Raw genomic sequence first — 23,935 nt, 5'->3', positions numbered from 1 at the left:
TGTGTGAAGTACGTTTCTACCTGCCGGTTCCGGGATGTCATCGCACCTTTATCGTGCCGAGTATGTTCGCGGTTCCTTTTCAGTTACCGTTCTAGAAAACTCGATGTTAACGGTAAACACTGCCGGTTGCCAAACACGCTCGAATGGCTTAAACAGCAGCTAGAGTAGATTTCTCGCTGATACCTTAAAATTTTATGTACAGAAATCTTAATATTACTGATAACTTATCAGTAATGGCGTTAGTGATGCTCGTATAAGGTTTTATGGACGAAAACCAGCATCCAGCTAAGCTTTCAGCATGCTGCACACGAGATCGGGGCCCGATAAAAAAGCTGCTTCGATATGAAAATTTTTCAGTAGTTTCGACAGGCAAAATTATACACTGCACCTCTATAACAGAAGACGTTAACGATGTCCAAAAAGCTCGATGTGGAGGGAAAACCGCTGACTGGGCTGGGAATCTTGAAACTGTTCTGCATATTTATTGTCGAGATTTTATTGGGATGCTTGTCAATCAGCTTAACTGCGTGGAAAATAATACGTAAGAAATCGACGGTCTCATTCAAATCTTCTCAGGGCGTAATATTAAGACAAAGATCTTACAATTTTTCAGCGATACCTCTCTTATGACGGCAAGCATGGCGAAACAGCTGCACTTTTAGGTGTTACGAACAGTTCATAATTATGGCTTTTTTTATAAATTAAAGCTTTAAATATTTATAATAGATAATTACAAGTATTATGGCCGTTTTAACAAAGTTTGAATTCTTATTAAGCGGAAACAGTAAATCTATGTAAGTCATATTTGATAGTACCTGATTTTTTTATTTTGCGATTTGATCTGCGAAGCTGTTTGTGCAGTCTTGATATCGCAAATGTAATTTAAACCGTATTTACGAGAATTTGACAACAGAACACCGGCTCCAGTAATAAAACTGCATATTTGTTGTAGGTTATGACAACCAGCCTGTCTTCCGATTTATGATGTCCAGAGCGCTCGAGTTCGTTGCTGTCATCTGTTTACTTTGCTCGGGTATTCTACGACACCAAGGCATTCGGCGATTCCTGTTCGGACCACCACAGGCTGTCCTGTTCCTGTTTGCCCTTATATTGAATGTTGTCGTGCTGACGCTGCTCAGCACAGAGCTGGTGTGGATCTTGGCTACCCTGGTCAAGATGGTCCTTTGCCACGAGAATGTTGTGCAAGAAGAAACTGTGTGGATGTACGGTATAATCCCGTTTGTCCTCGATTTCCTGATGATATGCACCACGTACCGCGTCTTACCGGCCAACGTACGCTTTTATACGACTATTGAAATAGAAAAAGCCTTGAAAAGGGCTGACGGTGCCGAACAGGAATGTGGAGAGAAAACGGTGGCCGAAAATCATAATATTCCACTGATACTTGTACGCAGTCCGCCTCTCGCTAACGACAGCACTAAAACGGTCGAGGCAACAGGCTCAGACGATTACGAATGTTGACTAATTCAGAAGTTAAATTAATATTATTCGACTTGCCTTCTATTAATTTTATAATAAGAATATCTCGGTTATGCAAACTTAATTTTAATATGTGTTTGTCCACGTGTTTTCATCCTTTATTTGTGCTAATACTTTTGGCTTGACGTGACACAAATGTTGGCCAAAGAGATACGGAAGTTTATTTTTGAAGTGTTTATTTGTGGTTGTTGCGTCAAAAGCACAAAATTACTTGTTCTGTGTGATTCATAATTAATTAAAGCTGCAGAAAATTTATGTGTTACGGGTTACCTGATGACCTCTTCGTTTTTGGGGGAACTTTTTGTACACGTCTTTAAGTTATTGGCAGCTGCTGGGCTACTATGCTGCGCTATAAGATTTTAGAAATGAACCGTAACGTGCGCCTAGTGCCTACCAAAGGGAAACTAAATAGAGAACGCCTCAGAACGGTGCACCGAATGCATAAAATACACGCATCTTTGTCGGAGTAAAATGCTGAAAAGACTGGATTAACTGGAAGACCGTCTTACTATCGCTTCGAAGAGAACGATCTTTATGAGATACTAAGTATGTATACTCGTGCCTGGGCGCCGATTTTGCTGTGTATTCGTGAATTGTGGGCATTAACCCCGGGAGACCCCGCTTAAATTCGCCACTGATTGTTTGTTGAAAACTTGAATGCAATGTGACTATGAACGTAGGAACATTGGCTGACAATTTACAAAAGAAGGCAACGCAGTTGCCGAAATGGTTGCCGGCTTGGATGGAGTGGTTGATATATGTAAATCACAAATGTGGTACCATTCAATTTGGGCAGAAATAGAACCTATTCGATGTTCGCTGTCTGCGTCGGTATTCATTTTTATAAATAAAAAGATAACGCGGGTGCAACAGTGACGTTTTCCGTTGCCTATCAGGCGAAGTGACTTGCAAGACGCAAAATAAAAATAACGCAACGCAACTTTGTATGTGACAATATTCCGATGGCTGATGTTTCGATAATGATATTAATCTTTGATATATAATGTCGTGTGTCCTATGATTTTCTGAATGCACTGCTTCCCATGATATTTGCAAACAAACTGAGAAGCTCAACATTGTAGTGAATTTCGAGATTTTAAGACACATGTGTTATGAGCGCGCTTTGTGTGTTATTGTGTTTTCGGTTGAAGGCAAGCGCAACCGTCACCCCCCGATGTTCGGCTTTTCTTAGCCTGTGACCGACACCGCACACTGCATAAAGCTGTTCTGCTTTTACAGCGCGAAATATACAGTCTAAAAAAACTAAATTTTTGCATGGAACAAGATTTGTTCCTTGGTATTTGATTGGATTTGTTAATTCAAAGACGTAATTTTTTATGGCTGTACCTTACTAACGCCGGTACCCGCTTATAAAAGAACTAACAATCTTACGGCCGAAGTGAATAACGCATTTCATTTGTCTGCCGCAAAACCCCGTGGAAACTACCAATAGGATAATACCGATAGATTAGTACTTAGTAATAACCTCAACTCACGGGGCGATTCACTCCATTTGTGGCGCCAAAACTTGTCCGCCCGGACCTTCGAAGTGTTTGGTCATGGCTGTACTGTAACGGCTCAACCGGAAATTGTTCTATATCCCGAACTGTAGAAGTGCTGTTTTGACAGCACAACTTGCTCATCGGATAACACGATAAAAGGCTCAACAGCATGAGAAAACAACCTTTTACGATTGGATTTCAAAGAATACACAAGCATGCGTTAGTTGATACCGTAACAACTAACAACCCCTTGTGTGCGCTGTTGAGCCCGCAAGAGAAAACGTGCATGCAGCTGCACAATTCTGCTTTAACTGCGGCCTGCCGTCGGCACCTCCTGAAATTCCTATAGCATAGCACACCAGCCTTTATCCTCCTCGATCCTCGCTTTAAAGGTGACTGAGGATAGGCGCGGTCAATCGGTGTTATTAACTGCACACCGATTTTGAGTTAATGTGGACGTTCGTGTCTGATATACATATTATCAGAAATAAATGAGTTTAGGTCATTTATTTCAAATTAAATACTTTTGTTGTCGGTTATGGAAAAGTATTCTTCCTCAACGAGAATAATAAGGTACTTAATTTCGGTTTCTTATACACACGCCGGGAATATATACGGAGGGAAAAAAGTCACAGTATGAGGTTAGTATCCATCCTGAAGTTATACGAAACTGCTATTGTTAGGAGGCGATATAATAGCTACGAGGCAAGTGTCCCTTAATTTAATAGACGCGTTTTGCCTTACCATAATTTGACAACCTAGACCGCAGTGTGCGAACCTGTCAGCCACCATGGGCTGGCAGCGTATAATACAAACGGTTGACTGCATTGCTGCCATTGACGTAACGTTAAAGTAAGTTGGCACTCACACTCGCAAAAACCTCAACCGAACCTACAAACTTACGTTCCAAATGGTGGAAAAAAATCAGGGAATTTTTTGATACATAGCAAGTAAGTTTTCATGGCAAGCAAGGAAAGTTATGAACGTTTGTGGTTCCTCGTAGACATAGCATAAGGTTCGTGCGAAGAGCCGTTGAAGAGGATCCTATGCTATGTCTACGAGAAACCATAAACGTTCATAACTTTCTTTGCTTGCCATGAAAACTTACTTACAGGGTACCAAAAAATTCCCAAATTTTTTCTCCATCATTTGGAATGTTAGTTTGTAGTTGTGATTGAAGTTAAGATGAGTAAATGTCGATTCAGTGAACGTCGAAGTCAATGGGAGCAATGCAGTCACCATTTATGTTACACGCTGCCAACCCATGGTGGCTGCCAGATTCGCACAGTGCAGTCAAGGTTGTCAATTTATGGTAAGGCAAAACGCGTCTATTAATTTAAGGGACACTTGCCTCGTATATTTGCTGCGCCGCCAATTTTGAAGAAGATATCCATGAAATATTGCTCATGCCCATTTCGCTTGATACTTTTCTTGTTAATTATCGGCTGTCGCTCGAGGCATCATTTTCCCAGTGTTATCACTCTATCTGACTTTTACGCGCCGTTCACAGAATAGTGGGTAATGGTACTGGGGATATGTACATAACATGTTTGTCATGTTATGTGCAGACTCGCATTGACTATGATTCGATCTTAGCGGCTAAAACGACAGGACGTCGGTCTCCTTCTTCGCTGATTGTTCATATTATGTATGTGCCAGCTCCCTTTTACACATTAAATTCCAGTTGTTTGTTTAAAAATTTTAAATTAAGCTTATCTGAAAAGACTAATGCAACACGTCGTAGGAAGTTTATATTGTCGCTTTCGTGCACTGAAGTCATGTTTTTTATTTATCACATTAACTTTCGTATTAGAATATCGTGTAGGATGTGTTGTAGCACTTCGCAAAACACTCACACTTGGTACAATAAAAGTTCTATAACGCGCTGACGAAAAGGCAGGTAAGCGTTTTTATTGACCATAGCCAGTAGATTTCTCACCGTAGAAGATAGCTGTCATTCATTTCAGCAAGGCTTAAATACACATATATTCATTTTTGTAAGCCTTGTGTAAGACTTGACTTCGTACAGTATTGTTCGAAGTCCATCAACCGTCAATCGTAAAAAGCTAGATGCTAGGTACAGTACTTGTATATACGTATGTACCAAGTGTGCATTTTCTTTTGAATGATTAGTGTGGGCTGCGTGGCAGCCGGATAACCAGAAGAGTCGGTACCAGTTGGGTGGAAATATCAAAATATTAGTGCATCACCAAGAAAGAAAAAAACCGTTTCTAGATCTGCATAACACATCTGCGAAACACAACTATCGTTTGCCTGATTTCATTTCGCAACTATCGTTTGCCTAATACGGCGAAAGCACATGATCGTGATAACATTTCTGCCTGAAATAAAGTTTTCTACAAAATCGGTTCCGCAGTGTTCGTCGAACTCTTATCGTCCAGAGTATGTTCACCGTTCACGGCTTCTTTCTGGTTACCATTTCTAGAGAGGATGCTTTTAACAGTAAATACTGTCGATGCCGACGACGCTTGGATGGCGAAACAGCAGCCAGATTTCTCACTAATACCGTAAAATGCGTTATCAATCATGGCGTTAGTGCTGCTCGTATAAAGGTTTTATTGACAAAAATTAGCATCCAGCCGTGCTTTCATCACACTGTAATAATCGGATATTGTTGAAAAAGCAGTTCGACAGCAATACTCTTTGGCAGTACAGACAAGCGAATTATGCAGCCAATCACCGCTAGATACATCAAGTTTATTTTATTCAAAACGTTCGCCATGGAGAGAGAATTGTTAACTGCGTGTAAACTCATGAAAATGTTCTGCATTTTCATCACTGAAATTTTACTGGGATTCTTATCAACCGGCTCGATTGTGTGGAAAATCATACGTAAGAAATTAACTTTCCTGTTGAACGATATTGGGGTACTCTTCGTGCAGGAAACTTTCCTATTGAACTTACATAACATTCCTATTGAACTTTCCTAGCTTTCCTGTTGAACTGTACTAAAAGGAAAGTTAACTTTCGTATTGAACGGTATTCAACAAAAATTTTGGGTATAATTCGTACATGACCAATTCGTACAAGAGTCTATTTCCGATGTCAATCGTGTGACATTTTCGACTAATAAAATCCGAAAGATTACCCAGAAAACTGTCACTATTAGCATTACATAACACTGATAACAGTAAATTTTGTGTGAATAAAAATCACATTTTAATGTAAGTCGCATTCAGTACTCGTATCCAGTTTAAGGTATTATTGGCAAATAAAACCATATACGCAATTTTTTAACCACAAAGCACGAGCATCAGTAAACAGTTTTATTTATCGTAGATAAAGGCAACCAGATTAGTTACCGATTTATGCTGCTAAGGACGCTCGAATTCATTGCGGTAATTATTTTCCTCTGCTCCGGCATCCTTCGACACCACGGCATCCGGCGATTTCTGGGCGGATCCCCAAAGGCTACCTTGTTCGCAGGGGCCATTACATTGAATGTTGTCGTTCTGACGATGTACAGCACACAGGTATTCTGGATCCTTTGTGGGGTGGCCGAGATGGCCTTTTGCCAAGAGAAGCTTATGTCTGAAGAAGGCTCTGTGGATGTACAGTGTAACTCCGCTTGTCATCGATTCCCTGATTATATCATGCGTCCTGTACTGCGCCCTCCCAGTCACCGTACGCTTTTTTGCGTCTATTCAAGTAGGAAAAGCTTTAAACAGCGCTGCTGATGCCGAGCATGGATGCGGAAAAGAAACTGTTGCCGAAAATTGCATTCCACTGACACGTGTATGCGGTACTACACCGGCTTGCGAGAACGAACGTTAAAGCTCAGACGAAAACAAATGTTGAGTACGTTGATGAATAATTCAAAATTTATACCTTGAGTATCTCTGAGCTGATCATACAGCATCTTAAGCTGTACGGTGTAATCCGTTTTGCGTGCCTTAATAAACCAAAAATTAATGCCGAATGCGCAGCTATGCTCCATCTGCTTAGTGGGTCCCGGCACGAAGCCCTACCAAAGTGTTACTGATGTGCCGGGCACTTTATTTTGGAAGTACTTTTGTGTGGTTGCTCTTGCATTAAAAACAAAGTCATAACTGAAACTCAAGTGATTTAGGCGATGCTTAAGAAATGCTCTATGGATTTGGAGGTAAGCATTATGCATAGTTTGCGTACCCTGGCCCGCGTATGAAAATAAATGGGAATTTGCTGTGGTACTGCTGTAGTATACTATACCACAAACACATGTAATGGAATCTCCTAATCAAAACCAAGGAGAATTACCACTCTATCATCAGAATTTCAACCCATAAAAATCATTTAATAACAAGTATTAATTAATTCGATTGATTAAAATTTGAAATTAATTCAGTAATTGATAAGGTGCTATCAATAGCGGATTCTCGCCGGATCTAGCGACCTTGATAGTGTTTTGACCTAGCAGTTGCAGATACATAAGACAACGCACACTGCACATGACAGCATTATCTGAATGAAAAAGAAATTATTATTAAGCTCTATTCTGGACCCATTCAATATCTAACGTCAAGAACGGTAATGATACCGGTTCAGAAAAGAGCAGTCCATTTACTCAAATGAGTATCGTCATGAAATATGATTCACAGGTGGATGAGACACAGCGGTTCAGTTTATGAAGATCTCAGATTCTGTTTCCCCATCCCACCTGATCCGCAATGGAAAGCTTGCCTTCTATTAATTTTTGTCTTTCAATACCTGTGACACCGTTTATTGATACGATGCGCAGTTTTAATATCACGAAGAATAACTGCTGTTTGAGCACGAATTGACATATTTCCGCTGTGCATGTACCACAGTCATTCAATCTTACTGCAAGCGCAGGTTTTCGAAACGAAATTCATACTTTACGTTTCGATTTACTGCTTTAATATCGGAGGAAGTAATCAAACGAAAAATTGATTGCGGAAACCATGAATTTTTCAAGTAACAACAAATCCTCCAGCTTTTCAAACACGTCCAAATCCCTCCCGAATCTTCCTGCTTCTACACTCATCCCATGGGCTGCGGTATATTTCACTCAATGTTTTGCCGGAGCCGCTTGCAATCTCCTGCTGATTTTCCTGATTTTCACTAGCGGCAAACTGCGTGCTGGCTGCAGTCTGCTAATTGGTCACTGTCTCATACCGCAGTTTATATTGTGTTCCGTGGGACTGCCGCTGAATGGCGTTCTCCTTTATGGTCATCAAGTACACCGCTGGCAATTGAACACACATGTATCCTGCAATGTCACACTATGGATCGCCATGACCTGCCGGTACGCCAATAACTGCATTGAAGCTTACATCGGCGCTAATCGGGTTGTGGCGCTGTTTAAACCGCACCAGTACCGCGCTTTCGCCCGTACCAGAGTCGAGCATGGCACTGTAACAATCCTGTGGATTATTTCCATGTTTTTAGCGGGTTTAGGCTGCTTCGATCTGGGCATCCGGTATTTCGTGCTGCCTCTCGGATCTTGCGGACTGGACCAGAAGGATATGGTGGGAGCAGTCACTTTTGCTCTCGGATACTATGTGCCGCTGGTCTTTGCGGCCGTTGGCTATTGCCTGATATATATCAAAATGGCGGTGAACCGGCGCAACCGCACAAAAACCTTTCCCGTGGTTCACGTGTCGCAGTTCCGCGACAGCGATACCGCCGGCACGGTACTGCATAATGGAAGGAATACTGCAGAGAAAAGACGCGTCAGCAAGCTGAAAATGGTATTCGTGGCGTTCTTCTGGAACGTGCTGTGCTATTTAATTTGGCCGGTGGTGGTCATGTTCGCTCCGCATTTGCTGCAGATTCCGTTAGCGTCACTGGTGTTTGGAAATATTACGCCCCTTGGATATACTATCACTCCGGTAAGCCTGGATAGTCTGAGTTTTTGTCCAAATCTGCTGCCTATGTAATCCCTCCAGGAGATATCTATTTGGCGCAAGTTATTTTAAAAGGAATGTTTATGCATGACCTTCAATCTGTGCATTGCGGTTCGATATGCCTGCTGCTGGCAGTGACAGCTGGCTCGTTCCCTTGAGATTTAATTTTTATTTGCAGATACTTTTCCTTGGTATGAGCGGGGACTATCAAAAGGAATGGCGACGCCTCTTCCATGCCGCACAATATAAACTACTATTCAAAAAGCTGTAGATATTAGGTACTGGTGGGAAAACCGTTTACAGGTCGTTCGTGCATGACCGTAATAATTATCTAGCTTGTATAAATATTTCATCGGCTATTTCTCAAAATCAAAACACGAAAACACAACGGTGTTATGTGCAAAAATGACGATTTTCCTAGCACTGAATGAATTTGCTAGAAGCGAAGTTTGGTATTAAAATCCGTTGATCATTTTTGCCGCATGAAAGGAGATCAGAAGAAAGCCTTACGCACATCCTCCTTACACATGATTGATCTGCCACGGACTCAATGTCAAAACAAGCGCGGAATCATTAATCTACATGATACGTCTACGGTGAGGGACCTGGTGCATACGTCCTCGATAGAGGGTGAACGGTGTACAGTGTACACTCTTTATTCCGATGAAATAACGCTTATCGACAATGGTAATATGCTTTTAATGAAATTGTAATATCTTTTGAACATCACGTCCCGTGATTTTCTTGTGCACTGATCAGTTTTCCTCGTCCTACGCAACCGAGATGCTTTATTGCATTGAATTATGGGATAGTAGATCACATGAATTACTGTTAGCATACTTTTGTAATTCCATGTTCTATTCCGAAATAAGCGTGTCAGCCGCCTTTTGACGTCCGACTTTTCTTGGCTTGCTGCTTATCGTGTGTACTATTTTAAGATATTCTGTATTTAGAGCGCGAAATACTATAGAATGTCTATTACAAGGCACATTTTTGTATAGGACTAAAATTCCACCAGGGCTATGTGTAAATCCAAAGCGAGTAGGAAATTACTAGGAACTCTTGTACTGAAGCTTTTCAATCGCTAACGTAACTACGGTGAAGCGTTCAAGTTTGAGCGGGGATCAGTATCTCACATGCGTCGATGGGCGGCGTCTTTGATGTACGGGAGAATACGTCAGGGAACGTGCTGCAATATTAAGTTTACATGGTTATCATAAAAAAATGGTTACACAACTTACACGTACCCCATTGTAAAAAATATTCCTAAGGCTGTAGAGCTGATTTTTCTCTGTCCAGTGGTATGTGCCACGTATTTGTAGGAATATATTTACGGGGTGTCGCTGCTTGTTAGTTGTCGTGGTAAGGTTATACTTATTTACGAATGACAGTAAGCTGCTACACACATCACGGGGATCACCAGCAGTTGTTGGTCCATGGTGTAAGAAACCGGGAACTCTGACGATCGCTGTCAGCAATGTCATTCAAATCTGACGACTGCGAGATTTGCGTTAGCCAAGTTTGCATCTGCCGCAGTTATGTGCTGGTAAATAACAGAGTTCCCGGGTCCGAGTACCTTGTACTCCTGATGTTGCTGTATCCACTGAACTGGAGTTTGCGTAAAGTTTGAGTATGCACATAGCCCATACATAAGTACATAAGTGGCATAATTACTACGTATAATCCAAAAGTGCCGCGTATAACGGCACATCCATTAGTTCCATAGGCATGCTTGCCTAAGATACCTATCAGTCAGTGCTTTCCGTCATTATAAACAGCATTTTGAACAACGTCAACGCAAAAATCCTTTGTAGAAAGAAGCAATAACTTGTTGGTGGGTGATTTTTTTTGTCTGTTGGTTCACTACCGCTGGGATGCGGTTGGAGGAAAATGAAAAAATGAAAATGTAGAATACAAACTGGCGTCGTCCAACGGTCCAAGCTATGCGATCAAGGATCGATAATTTTGGAAAGTTACAGTACGTTTGTGTTCTATTTGTTTGAACCGGAAATCGAAAACGTGCAGGTGGATTGCGTGAATTTCTTTCGCATGACATTTTTTGTACTCACTTTAATGACAAACCGATTGAATATCATGTGTGGATCTTACTGTACCATATGGATGGCGGAAGGGTGCTAACATCCCATGTGTGTCTTATCCCCTGTCCGTGTCCCACGTCAGTGAATGCTTTGCAAATTATTCAAAGTGTATTCTGGAATGTCCTATCCGGTTTAGTAGTTTATCTGCATTGTATCCGTGCTCGCAGTGTAATAAATCTCATGAAGTAGCAACCTAAAACAATATTTGAACAAATTGTAGATTAAGTGTTATCACTGCTCACTGGACACAAAAGCAAATAAAAAACGATAGATAGAAGTGGTTGCACTAGACTTTCCATTAAGATACTTTTTCAACGTTCTGGAAACGTGTTATCAACACTAAACACGGCGTTCTGCAAGAACACTCGGATAGCAGCAGCTGCAGCGACATGCTCCATTAAAAGGATGGGTCTTTGATTTATCATGAAGTCGCTATTTCCGGCTCGTAAATGGTTCTGTTGACGAAAATCGCGGCCCGCTAGCAACTACCGTTTTCGCTACAGGTGCCACTCTATACTTGTAGAGAAATTTTCAGCGTTACAGTTCTTCCCGCAACTGTCATTACGACCAGGTCTAAGTTGTCAGAAGCTTTATCATGGATGAAGAATGGTACACAATACGTGAGCTCAAAAAGCTGTTCTGGAATTGCATTGGAGAGCTTTTCTTAGGGTTTTCGACGAGCGGCATTGTTGTTTGGAAACTCACACGTAAGAAAGACGACACTCCGTAAGAGTCACCATTAGGGTGCAATTGATGCAAATTATTTGACGATTTTCTTGTACTGGCATTCTTTTTATTATGGCGATAAGCGTTGGGATGCCAGCTGCATTTGTTTCATGTCGCTTGATATACGAAGTACGTGTTCATGGATTTTTGATCAAAAGTAATGTTTAAATTCATATTTTAATGACTTCAGTAAAATGTAAATACAGTACTTGATGTACTATCTATTAATGTAGTATTATTGTAGTATTATTGTCGTTGAATATTATCTGGAAACGCAGCGATCGTCTTCTTCATAGCTTATGAACTGCGATTTATACTGAGGCAGATGGCCCGCCAATTCCCACCATAAAACACCCTTCTCAATAAGTGCATCTACAAGAAGTTACTTTTATTCTCTGCAGATAAAGACTATCAGCTGGATGTTGGCTATTTGGTACCAAAGATGGGCCTTTTAACGGCAATGGTTGCATGTGTGGCCATAATTGTGTTCTGCACCGGCATCATCGCACATTACATCATCTGGCGGTCCAGTGCTGGATCCCTGCAGAATGCCAGAATCCTCTGGACAGGTATGATGCACGTGATTGTGCTGAACATGTTCAGCATAATGATGTTCTGGATCGGAGGAAGCTTGGTTATTAGGTACTTCCACCCGGAGAAACTTGTGTTGAGCGAATCTGCGTGGATGTACGCTTTCATGATAATCCTCTTCGGCGTTCTGATTATTGACATAACTTACCACGCAGTAAAGATACACGGTCATTACACTGCTCGCACAGGCGAAGTTCTGAGTATTGCCGAGGATGCAGAGCAGGATTGCAGCGCGGAGATGGTAATAGATGCGGAGACCGTGAATGATAACCATAATCAAGTTATGTTACACAGTCCGCCATGTCGTCACCCGCATCTATTGATGTTGCGAACGGTTACGGCAACAAATGACACAAATAAAAATGTCATTGACTGGATTACTGAATAATCCAAACATTTACGGCGCTTTAACTTTATTTAAAGTTGTTATCCCAGTGATCAGTGAATCAGATCACAAAAATGTCCAGTTGTAAACCTTCCCTTCAGGTTTCAAGTTTTTCTGGCGAAAGCGTTGCCACAAATGATCTAACGTGCTGGAATTTTTTTATAAACCTGCGCATTGCGTATTGCTGCTGCGTTTGAGAGAAAACAATGGGATGCAGCTTGCTTAGATTGGACGACGTGTAAGAAATTAAAACTGTTTAGCTGTTAGTTGAGGACCATTTGTTCGGTGTAGATACTACCCACGATAGACAGCCGATATACGTTTCATGCTTCGTAAGTAAGTACCTATACTTCTACTACTATTAATTCCATCATTTTATCACTGATACGACACGTTTCAGCTTTTGGATCATCGAGCCTTTTTTTCAGACGATAATGATATCCAGAAACGTTTAGGTCAGTGGACTACCGACTTTTTACCTTGAGATGATAACAATGATCTAGGAATCAGTGTATAAGGCGGCGATGTTCTACAATTTCGCCAGGCCGAAACTTAGAAAAGTATGGAAGTCACTAAATCATGAATATTAACCTTATAATTGCACATTATGATCTCAGCACCAGTCGGTATAATGGAAACTTGGCACGGTGCAAAGATATGGATTATTATCACGGAATTACCTAATGTCGCCTTCTACTCAACATCCGTACTCGTATGGGACTCACCGCCATCGCAGCATCAGATGATCAAACGTCCCACCTTTAATATTGGATAGGTATATGAAATTTCATGACAAAAACATTGACCCTTTTGCAGAGCAGCGGCAGTGCGGCTATGATTACTAAGCCAGAGCTTTTCTGTCGAACTGAAAATGCACTTTACTAAGTCTTTAAGTTATCAATTTCCAGTTTAAACAAGTGTCATACTTGACGTAAAACTCCAAAATTTTTTAATACTGTCACATGGCTCGCAGTCGACTTTGAACCAGATAGCTTGGGCGGTGCAGTGTGTTAACAACTTTTCATGCTGTCATTTACCGCAGAACGATGTGTTAAGTACTTGACTTGTACTATCACCTTCCACATATCACAACGAAGCTGTTGCATGAACAGGAATTTGCAAATAAGTAGAAGTATTCAGTCAACGGGAAACACAACCGCGGCTTTTTACTTACATTTCAATCACCAATTTATAAATTTAATGCTTTCCCTATCATTTTTCAAATTGCATTGTTTCATGAGTATGAAAAGTCGTGATGCTGGGCAACAAATCATTTCAAAATCTTGAATTTAAGCAAATGATTTTTGACATCTGACGTGTTGATCGTCCGACGTTTTTGATGTGCTGTTCAAATAGTAACCATACCGCATGAAACGGAAGCTCCGAAAATTTGATCTAACAGGAAATCGAAAACGAACACGGCTTTCACAACGATGACGCTACAACATGAAATCTGACAACGGTATAAAAACACACAAAAGAGTTTCATGGCTAGATGTCAATTTTCGATTCATAGGAGCAAAGTGAGCTTTGGAAGTCGGTTTCCGGGAGCTGTATAGAGTATGCGGTAATAGCTGCACTCTCTGTTTCGAAAGCGGCTTACTGATTGCGGCAGACCATCATCAAATTCACTTCTGCCAATGGTAAACCACATTGTTATTCCAGTTGGGCCGCAACCGTGCTCTCGCAATGATAAACCCCCGCGAAATTACTGGCAGTTCTGCAAACTTTGGAAGCATCGCGTTCTTCTGCCTTCGTCAAGAAATGCCAATGGTCTTGATATCTTATCAGGACACGTATGAAGTATCGGGAATGAGCACTTCTACCGTACAGTAAAATGACCTGTTCCGAAACATTATTTGTTAAGTAGCAGGTCGTCTTCCTGTACAACCGGATCGAACCATACATATGTGGATGCCGGACATATGAACCCCACCGGAAATATTGACTTGGGACCACGCTGGTAAAAAGTAACAAGGAACTAGAGAATTCCAGCAGATGTCCAGGGACTGCGTCAGCAAATTGTTTAGGCGCTGCGCAGCAACGACTGACAGCCGGCGAACTAACTGACATCATAATCCACATCGATGCCCGATCATTTCCGTGGAACTGTTTGCCGTTCTCTTCCTCCAGAAGTATGCAGTCTACTTGGTACCCGACGCATTATCGCGATGAAACATCGCCCGAATTCTAGGCTGACTGCTGATGAACGTTGGCCGCGGTTGATTTGAACGCAACAGATGCGTGCAAACCTACCTGGACCGCCGTTCATTAGGACTGCAGTATCTTTTTTTGGCTATCAACGTGGTTATCATGAACATCGCGATGAGTATAAGGAATACGTAGTCGAATGAAAATGCTACTCGCCTGAAATTGGGACGCGTGTTTTGCTATCTTTTCACCGGAAAATGTTTGTGTTCGCGGCTCATGGGTATGTTCCACGACCCCAGCTATCTGTATGAAGCATCTTTACAGTAATAAGTCTTGTTCCGCAAAATCTAAGAAGAAGCTTGTGACTCCAAGTGCGCTGTAAATGCCAAACGGCGCTGTAAATGCCTTTTGTCGGCTAGATTACATTAATTTATCGTACTGCAGGCCGCACCGTAGTCACTTTTGCGCTATGAGTTTAATCTGCTTAGAAAATCATTTTTTGACTTCGCCAAAGAAACACGAGGATATTCCAGACCGCAAAAGGAGAAAAATTAGCAATCAGTCATAACTATCATTTCCACACCAGCGCTTGCAAACCCCTGTTACTCAATCATATGGCACTCTTCGCTACCACAATTTTCAATCATTGCGCCTTCAACACTGATGGACCATATATCACTCCATTAAGCCCCGATAACTTTGGTTGCTTTTTAGAAGTACTTTAAAATGATTATGTGCTTTATTTATTAGTCTCGCATCTTATTTATGGTGATAAGTTCACATCACCCGATCACCCAATGCACGTCACCGGATGCAGCAGTGTTTTTCCCACAAATGACGTTTTTCCTGACATGTTGTCGTACATGTGCAAAAATAGTACATTAATTTTATAATTCTCGTAAATCGACAAATCGTAACCGAATCTGCTAGCGCTGTTGTTAACTGCCAGCAACATCTTGACAGCGGTCGCTAAGAACGCTCAACGCTTCTGCGTCTTTCACATGGAAATTCGCAGTATGTATGTTCCACCCATGGTGAATGGATTTGTTTAACGCAAAGTGTGATAATAACATCTTATGCTTCATCAGTGTTTGCGGTTGTGTAGAGACGTCGTAGTATGTACAAGCCGGTCCGGAAGGTGTTCTGTTTTTAAAGCGCAAAATACAAAACTTAAGAGAAGGTAAATTTATCAAAAAAGGATAGAATGTTAACTGCTAATTGGATTTGCTAGTTAAAAGGTCAGGATTTTCAGACGGCAGTGGTTTAGCTACGCAAATTTGTGTTTGTTGTTCAGATAGTACTGGCATCCCGAGTCGTGAGTTCACAGTAAAAACAAAATCAGTTCATAAGTCGTAAAAATATCTTGCGAAATACCGGTTGCGTCATAGAAATCGGAGATCCGCATGTATTGTACAACAATTTTTACATTCCTCTCGTGTACCAACGCTATGCCACTAGCCTGTATTTGGATAGTTAAATAAACTAGTGACTTTTTGCTTAAACGGGAAGTGAAAGCAACGCAGATGAAATTGCAGATCAATGCTACCATTAACCAACGAGAGAAAGATGATCGAAGGTCGAAAGGAGGCACGCGATTAAACCAGTTGCAGTACAAAAGATACCTGCAGATCAGTAGCAATGAATTTGGTTCATCTGACGCACTTCATCAGCGTTCTTTGCATTTGTCTGCGAAGGGTGCAAATATTCGCTGAGAGAACAGTTACATGTCCTCACGGTGAATACTTGCGTCCTTCTTGCATGCAAGAACAGTGAAGAGCTGCTTCGTTAATCACGTACCGCGTGCGCGTGCAAGCTAATAAGAGAATTGCGACCGCCTGCTAAATGCTATCGGCGTTCCTAGCTCGTCCTTCCCAAATAGGCGGAGAAATGTGAGTTTGCTCCGTTCCTTTTCCATTTGTTAGTGTCCAATGGGTGCACTTTATCGTGAAGTTGGAGTTCATTGTTAATCAGACTACATTATGCCCCAGTATAAGCTGTACTGGTAGAATCAGTACAGCCTATTTTGGAGCATAATGTTTGATTTTGTCTCGGACAACATTGACTGTCTCACTCAACTTGCAGGAAATTAACAGAAATTTGGTAGTTACAGTCACGATTTTTCGACGGAAAGCCATGGTCATTCTTCGATCTTCTCTTTCCACAGAGGAAAGTCTGACCGGAAGGAATGTTTGGCGATTTGTGGCACGCTAGCAAAGAAGAAAACAAACAAACAGTTTTGTGACCAACGATAAAATCCATCACGAAATTGCTACGAACTTATACAGTTCGTGTGTAGATTTTGACTGCAGTACTTTCATAATACTCATGTGTGGCTCAGTACATACATGTACAGAGTACTTCATACCTGTATGGCTGCAGCTTCCGCTTTGAGAGAAGAAGTTCTTTCAGCTCTTTTTTGATTTTCTTTTTTTTTGGTTCGCTATGCTGTAATGTGGGCAGAATGTTATAAGTGGCCTCTCAGCGGTTATAAACAGGAATGCACCAAATAAACAAAATGGAGGTTATCATCATTTTACTCAGTGCCAGTGGGACAGCAGTGGAGCAGAAGTAAGACGTTCCCAGAGATGGTGGTTATTTGATGCCTGCCACCATGTTTGGATATGTTTTATTTTTGCCGGAGCTACAGGTCAGTAAGGTCCTTTCACAGGCACCGCCGTACCATCTGAGGCGCTTGCAGCACCCGACACGACAAAACAGAAAGTCGTGGCAACTATTCTATAATAGACGAGGTTAATGATTTTCTTGCAGGAATATGTTGCCGTTTTTGCGTACGTTTATTTTATCTTATGATGTTTTTTATAATGTTTTTATAGTGTTTATAATGTTTCCGGTCTTTTTATAATGTTTTTTCGTTTGCTGTTTGCCTAATATCACATTTTATGATTACGATTTGATTTTTGCTGTATATGCTGACTTGCAAGGAGCTATGGTTAATGCAGTCTGGTCACATAACAAAAAAGCAGTGGCATCGCCTCCGCTTTTAATGGTCACTGCCACCAGGAAAATGAGACAAATTGCTGTTAGCTTGGTATCGCTCAAAGTACCAAGCAGAGCATTGCACAGTTCCGAACCCCGTTGGCGGGAACGTGTGCTTAATGAGATTCGACAGCCATCTCATTACGAGTAATAAAAAGAGGAGAAAGACAACTGTTCAACTGTAAATTCTGGGAAACTAGAAGCAACATTATTTCTTTTCTGCCAACGGCCCACCGCATTTTCAGCTCCGCCTATAGTACACAGTTGCTTTCACATTCTTTCAGCGGCGCGAGGTAACCGAATCCGACTTGCACTTTTCATGCAAACACTAAAAGCTAACCGGAAAAGCTTGTTCCCTCCTGCTTGTATTGTAAGCATTATGTTACCACAGGAGAGATTATAGCGCTATGGCTGTCACAGCCGGTTATGCCGTTTTCGGGCTATGAGAAATATAAGAATCATTTGTTCTAACCAGTCAGGATGAAACGAGTCAGATGCGTAATGACATTGTACGTACATATAGCAGCCGGTTAAGGGCGACTAATTTATAATAATTACATAAAAGTCCTTCATTTTCAACTAGGTAAACTGCTAATTGTACGATCATAGTTACGCCATAAGTGAAAGTGCTACCAGATAGCATATTTTTTCCTTTATCGCATCCACTACACCAAAATTTAAAATGGCGCATTTTAAACTTTAAAAATTAAAAAGTTGAAAAACATACATCTTAATATACTTGTTTTAAACAGTACCTGATCATGCCAAAAACGGCCTCAACTGGTATAGCATACTATGCTCCAAAATGGTAAGAAGCGGATTTCGGCGACCACAAACAGATGATTTTAAACTGAATTTAAAGTGTTGGTAGGTACCAATTTCGTCACTTTACCGACCTAACAGCACACTTTTACAAAATCATGAAAAAGGTCGCCAAAATCCAGTCCCTTACGTTTTTAGAGGAAAAAATTGGCTGCAAAACAGTGTATAGCGTTTCTAGGTTGTTAATGTTCTGTGAGAGGAGTACAATAAAAAAGGTTAAAAACTGCATTTTTCAAAAGAAGCATGTAAAGTGTTTGGCTGTCTATCGATACTGGATCGCGAAAGCTAAACTTAATAGCACCGCATATAGTCACTTGCTCTTTGTCCAGTGCCTGTAGTGTCCAGTGTCTGCGCCTTTCAGCCCGCAGTGTCCAGACAGGACCAGACTGACAATGGAAAGCTGCCATCGCTTGTCTGACTGCTCGACAGGAAACAGACAAACAATCAATCGCGCGCTGTTAAATTATCAACAACGCAGGACATGGCAGTCACCCCAAGATTCTTATTAGCAAGTAAACTGGGCAAAAAGGCAAAAGCAAGGTTAGCTAGCTAGCAAGAAGCAAATCCAAGAATGATTATAGTGCCAAAGTAAAAGTCAAGAGCATCGAGATTGTAGGTAATATATAAGACAATGGGATGCTGATTCACATGATCTTAATAAGGAAGACAAACAATGAACGAACTAATAACTGATGTAGAAAAGAAATTAATAATCCCATTTGGCGGTACTACAATTTTCTATCGTTACAATACAATATCACGCCCATGAATTTATACAATTTGTGCTAGTGCACAGTTCTATAATTCCATCTGCGTCAGTTTCCAGTTCAATCAGGTTGGTCACTTAATGCAGCTACCCGAGAACAGAAGAGAATTTGCTTTTAAGGATGTTTTCACCTGATGATTATCACATTAAACATCAGGTGAAACCTTACTTCTACTGCGCCCTGTGGGTAACGTTGTCGTTAAAGTGCTGCCTTTTAAGCCTATTTAATGCCATTTTACTGCAAATAAATAATTTGCTAGAGCGCGGCGGAAGCTTTAGAGCATTTAGGTATTCTAAATCGCAGTCAACATATGTGACCGAAAAGTGATACGTGGAGCATTTACAGGCGATTTCTGATTGTTGTGGTTAAACTACTGGAAGCTGCCACAATGTATCGGCTAACATAAGCTCAATAACACTGACCGTCGCACTGTATCTTGCAAAAATTAATAATTTTCGTGAAAATATAGGCGATAGCGATAGTCAGTCATTGATTAGCTTCACCTTCTTTTTCGTATCTTAGGTTTCTTAAGCTTACTTCTTCTGACTATACAGTGACTACAACTCTACAAGGAGAGAAAAAACTCTCCAGTTTTTTTTGGTACGAAACGTTCCATATATTAAGTACAAGATCTATACTACGCGCGGGCGCCCCATAGTTTTGAGATCTCTATAACCGTAAAACTTCTGGAAAAACGGACAACGTCATTAGATCCGGGATAGTTAAGAAGTGGCCGGCATATGTTTTTCTTATGAAAATATCGAGCCGGCATCAAGACCAGATTGATCCAATCCATCTTAAATGTCACCTTGAAACTTAGAAATATTTGCCTAGATACAATACAAAATACCAATTGACATAATTATTACACTAATTAAACCGAAAAATAAATAAATTATTGTGCTTATTCAGACATTGCTGCCGGTGTTGCCGAGCTCGAAACACGTTTAAAATTAACCGATATAAATGTAAAAATATCAAATATAAAATCAATACGAAAAATCACTGGACGAGTGAGTGACCAAAACACTATCACCGACCACTGAGCGGAATCTCTAGATGAGTGGGTGACCGAGCTACCACCACTGACCAGTAAGAAAAATCACTAGACAAGTGAGTGACCGAAACACCATAACTGCCCACAGAGCGGAATTTCTAGGTGAGTGAGTCATCGAGCGGGCTTTGCTCTTGCTCACCTAACGGGCTCTGTGCACTGGACAGCAGCTGTTGCAGGGTCACTTCCTCACCTAGCAATTTTTCTCCTTACCTAGCGATTTTTCTTACTGGACAGGTGGAGCTCGGTCAGTCACTCACCTAGTTATTGAGTGCGTCAAAAAATCGCTAGGTGAGTAAGTGACCGAGCTACCACCACTGTCCAGTGCCCAGAACCCGTTAGGTAGATGGGTGACCGAGCTACCAATACTGTCCGGTGCATAGATCCCGTTAGGTAGATGGGTGACCGAGCTACCAATACTGTCCAGTGCATAGATCCCGTTAGGTAGATGGGTGACCGAATACCAATACTGTCCAGTGACAAACTCCGTTAAGTGATCTAGTGACCGAGCTACCACTACTGTCCAGTGCATAGATCCCGTTAGGTAGATGGGTGACCGAGCTACCAATACTGTCCGGTGCATAGATCCCGTTAGGTAGATGGGTGACCGAGCTACCAATACTGTCCAGTGCATAGATCCCGTTAGGTAGATGGGTGACCGAATACCAATACTGTCCAGTGCATAGATCCCGTTAGGTAGATGGGTGACCGAGCTACCAATACTGTCCAGTGCACGAACTCCGTTAAGTGATCTAGTGACCGAGCTATCACTACTGTCTAGTGCAGGAACTCCGTTAAGTGATCTAGTGACCGAGCTACCACTACTGTCTAGTGCACGAACTTCGTTAAGTGATCTAGTGACCGAGCTACCACTAATGTCCAGCGCATAAACTCCGTTAAGTGATCTAGTGACCGAGTTACCACTACTGTCCAGTGCACAGAGCCCGTTAGGTGAACGTATAACCAAACTGCAATATTACTGAGCAAAATAGAACATGGCCCGCTAAGTTCTTAGTGGGTGACCTATCTAGCACCATTGTCCAGTCTTAGCGTCCTTTTAGTTTGTAATGTGGTACTCTCGTGGGTGATTAGATTCGGATGGTTTTTCGCTACGAAAATTTAATGAAAATTATCTGTAAAGTCAAAGTAATTGCGTTCGACTGCACAAAACCAAAACATCCATTTTTTTATAAAATTTTTGTTATCGGTCTCTTCAGATTTATCCGTTCTAAGTTAACAATCCGTAAACCGGCCTAGGAGTTTAGAACCCAAGAAACGCGGAGGCGAAGCCGAGGCTGTTTCTTGTAATTAATGTAGCTCGTTCTTTCTTTCTTCTTTTACAACATGATGTGTTTGTGGCAGCCATGTATTTGTGCGTATTAATCGCAGGCCATGTCGCTTGGTGGTTGGATGCAGCGCTGTGAACCATTTTAATCGTAATTCACCTTCACCAAATTTCTATCAGTAAAGAGTCAAGCAAATGGGGCTTCGCAACTGCAATTCTGAGATTTCTTCCGTATACGCGGCTGCACTTTTCTAACACTGGTCTGTCTCGCTATGGGAAGAAAACGGTTGATCTTGCCGGAACGCGGGCCTGCTTGGGTTACTAGAGAATAATCGGCATAAAACTCGCAGTAAGCACGGTATTAGTTTTACATGCACCTGCCCAAATTCAGTCGGCCAACTTTACTTGTGGCCCGGCGTCCCCGTTTATCTTTTCAAGTTTAATTTAATTTTTAGCATAGCACAGAAGGTTGTCACGGCCGAAGCGGGCAGGTTTGAAGCTTTCGCCGTTGATTAAGAGAACGGATTAACGCCAACACATTAACGTTTGCGATTCTCCACTACTTCAATGCTTTTTGCGAATTTGACGCAGTACGTTATAGGAACGCCGGCACCGGCGTTCTTGAGATGCTCGTGGTTAAGCGATCACGCGCAGGATTGGCCGCGGCCAACATGTTCCTGTGAACGGCGTTGTTGAACGTCAACATGCTGACACTATGTAAAACAAAACAGGTATATGGCCTTGGCGTGGCGCGGGAAATCTACCACCACATCTATATTCGTGAAGAGTATACCTAGATATAGGTATTCGTATACTAAGTATAGGTGGCTGCATGCAGGCCCGTCGTTAGACCCCTATCCAGTTTTCAAAACACTACTCCTCCTACAGTTTCCATCCGATAATTTTTCTGAATACACCATTGAACTCAGCGTAAAATTCTGAACAAGATGATTGAGGCCGATTTTTGAAATTTGAAATTCCCCTGGTTCGACTACCACGGGCGGTTGCCCTGTGCGACAGACATGTTTTTGGGGTTTTTCCCCCTGACCCCCCAAACGTATTTTGACACTAAAAAACACGGTTTTGGCTTGTTTTTACTCGTTTTTCACGAACTTCAACTATTATTTAGTTATTTAAATTCTGTTATGATTTAACACCATAAATATCATCATCATCGGCTGGAAGGAATATTTTCTGTTTTTCTAGAAAGCGTCAGCTTAATATACAGTATACAACAGACAAATCCTGTTTTACCGACTTTATTCGTGATGATCTTTCGCAAATATTTTACGACATGTCGATCTGCTCTGAAAAGGAAGGTGGTATTTTACCAAAAATAGATGTTTACGATCACATTAAAACGGACTGGAAATCGCATGGCATTACGGATTTGTTAATTCTTTTAACGCTTGATCATTGCGCTGTAAGTGATGCCTTGGATCCTCCTAGCGACATGCCGCTTATGCGCAAGCAATTTGGGAAAATTTAAGAGACTATCCCTTCCAGCCCATGATGATGATATTTATGATGTTGAATCATAAAAAAATTTAAATAACTAAATTTAATTAAAGTTCGTGAAAAACGAGTAAAAACAGGCCAAAACTGTGTTTTTTAGTGTCAAAATATGTTTGGGGGGTCAGGGGGGAAAGCCCCAAAAACATGTCTGTCGCACAGGGCAACCGCCCGTGGTAGTCGAACCAGGGGAAATTCAAATTTCAAAAATCGGCCTCAATCATCTTGTTCAGAATTTTACGCTGATTTCAATGGTATAGTCAGAAAAATTATCGGATGGAAACTGTAGGAGGAGTAGTGTTTTGAAAACTGGATAGGGGTCTAACGACGGGCCTGGCTGCATGTAACACTGCCGAGGCCGATTATGGTTAGCGTTCTGTTAATTGAATGCACGTACTGCGCAGTGCGAACCACCATACGCGGTCACCCCATAATGTTCAAGGGCAAAACTCTACACCATTCCACACCAACAGAATTCAACACACCAAATTCTACACCGTTTGGGGACTTTCGGTGATGACGTAGGGGTGTCCCCTGGAAACGAGAATCAAGTCAATCAACAGCCGCTGTTATCCAGTTCGTCACGGGAAAACGTTCATACTTTACCTTCACCTAAATAAACAAAGCAATCAGTAATTCCACCTGTTAAGCTCAGCAGGTGAATTAATTAAGTTCCA

General features: G+C 41.5%; 2 protein-coding genes and 1 long non-coding RNA gene across 3 annotated transcripts; all 3 read left to right on the top strand.

Moving 5' to 3' along the window:
- Nucleotides 1–328: 328 nt before the first annotated feature.
- On the top strand, nt 329–1,722 carry LOC129601253 (uncharacterized). The gene is made up of 2 exons (XM_055500009.1): nt 329–541; nt 953–1,722. The coding sequence occupies exons 1-2, from the start codon at nt 412–414 to the stop codon at nt 1,480–1,482; spliced, it is 660 nt and encodes a 219-aa protein (XP_055355984.1). The 5' UTR covers nt 329–411; the 3' UTR covers nt 1,483–1,722.
- A 6,202-nt stretch (nt 1,723–7,924) lies between these two features.
- Nucleotides 7,925–9,140, top strand: LOC129601250 (alpha-1B adrenergic receptor-like). The gene is made up of 2 exons (XM_055500004.1): nt 7,925–8,854; nt 9,048–9,140. Exons 1-2 carry the CDS (start codon nt 7,925–7,927, stop codon nt 9,138–9,140), a joined length of 1,023 nt encoding a protein of 340 aa, XP_055355979.1.
- A 2,264-nt stretch (nt 9,141–11,404) lies between these two features.
- Nucleotides 11,405–12,593, top strand: LOC129601254 (uncharacterized). The gene is made up of 3 exons (XR_008692200.1): nt 11,405–11,675; nt 12,096–12,263; nt 12,337–12,593. It is a non-coding gene; the product is annotated as an uncharacterized LOC129601254 (long non-coding RNA).
- The last annotated feature ends 11,342 nt before the right edge of the window (nt 12,594–23,935 follow it).

Source organism: Paramacrobiotus metropolitanus, unplaced genomic scaffold (assembly GCF_019649055.1).
Source record: "Paramacrobiotus metropolitanus isolate TYO unplaced genomic scaffold, Prichtersi_v1.0 Parri_scaffold0000223, whole genome shotgun sequence".
Lineage (NCBI taxonomy): Eukaryota > Metazoa > Tardigrada > Eutardigrada > Parachela > Macrobiotidae > Paramacrobiotus > Paramacrobiotus metropolitanus.
Note: the sequence above shows the minus strand (reverse complement) of the source record. Positions and strands in the feature narration are given on the sequence as shown.

Coding starts and splice junctions, on each gene's coding strand:
- LOC129601253 (XM_055500009.1), top strand. CDS start 412: ATGTCCAAAAAGCTCGATGTGGAGGGAAAACCGCTGACTGGGCTGGGA. Junction 542..952: donor AACTGCGTGGAAAATAATAC/GTAAGAAATCGA, acceptor TATTTGTTGTAG/GTTATGACAACCAGCCTGTC.
- LOC129601250 (XM_055500004.1), top strand. CDS start 7,925: ATGAATTTTTCAAGTAACAACAAATCCTCCAGCTTTTCAAACACGTCC. Junction 8,855..9,047: donor TTGGATATACTATCACTCCG/GTAAGCCTGGAT, acceptor TTTTATTTGCAG/ATACTTTTCCTTGGTATGAG.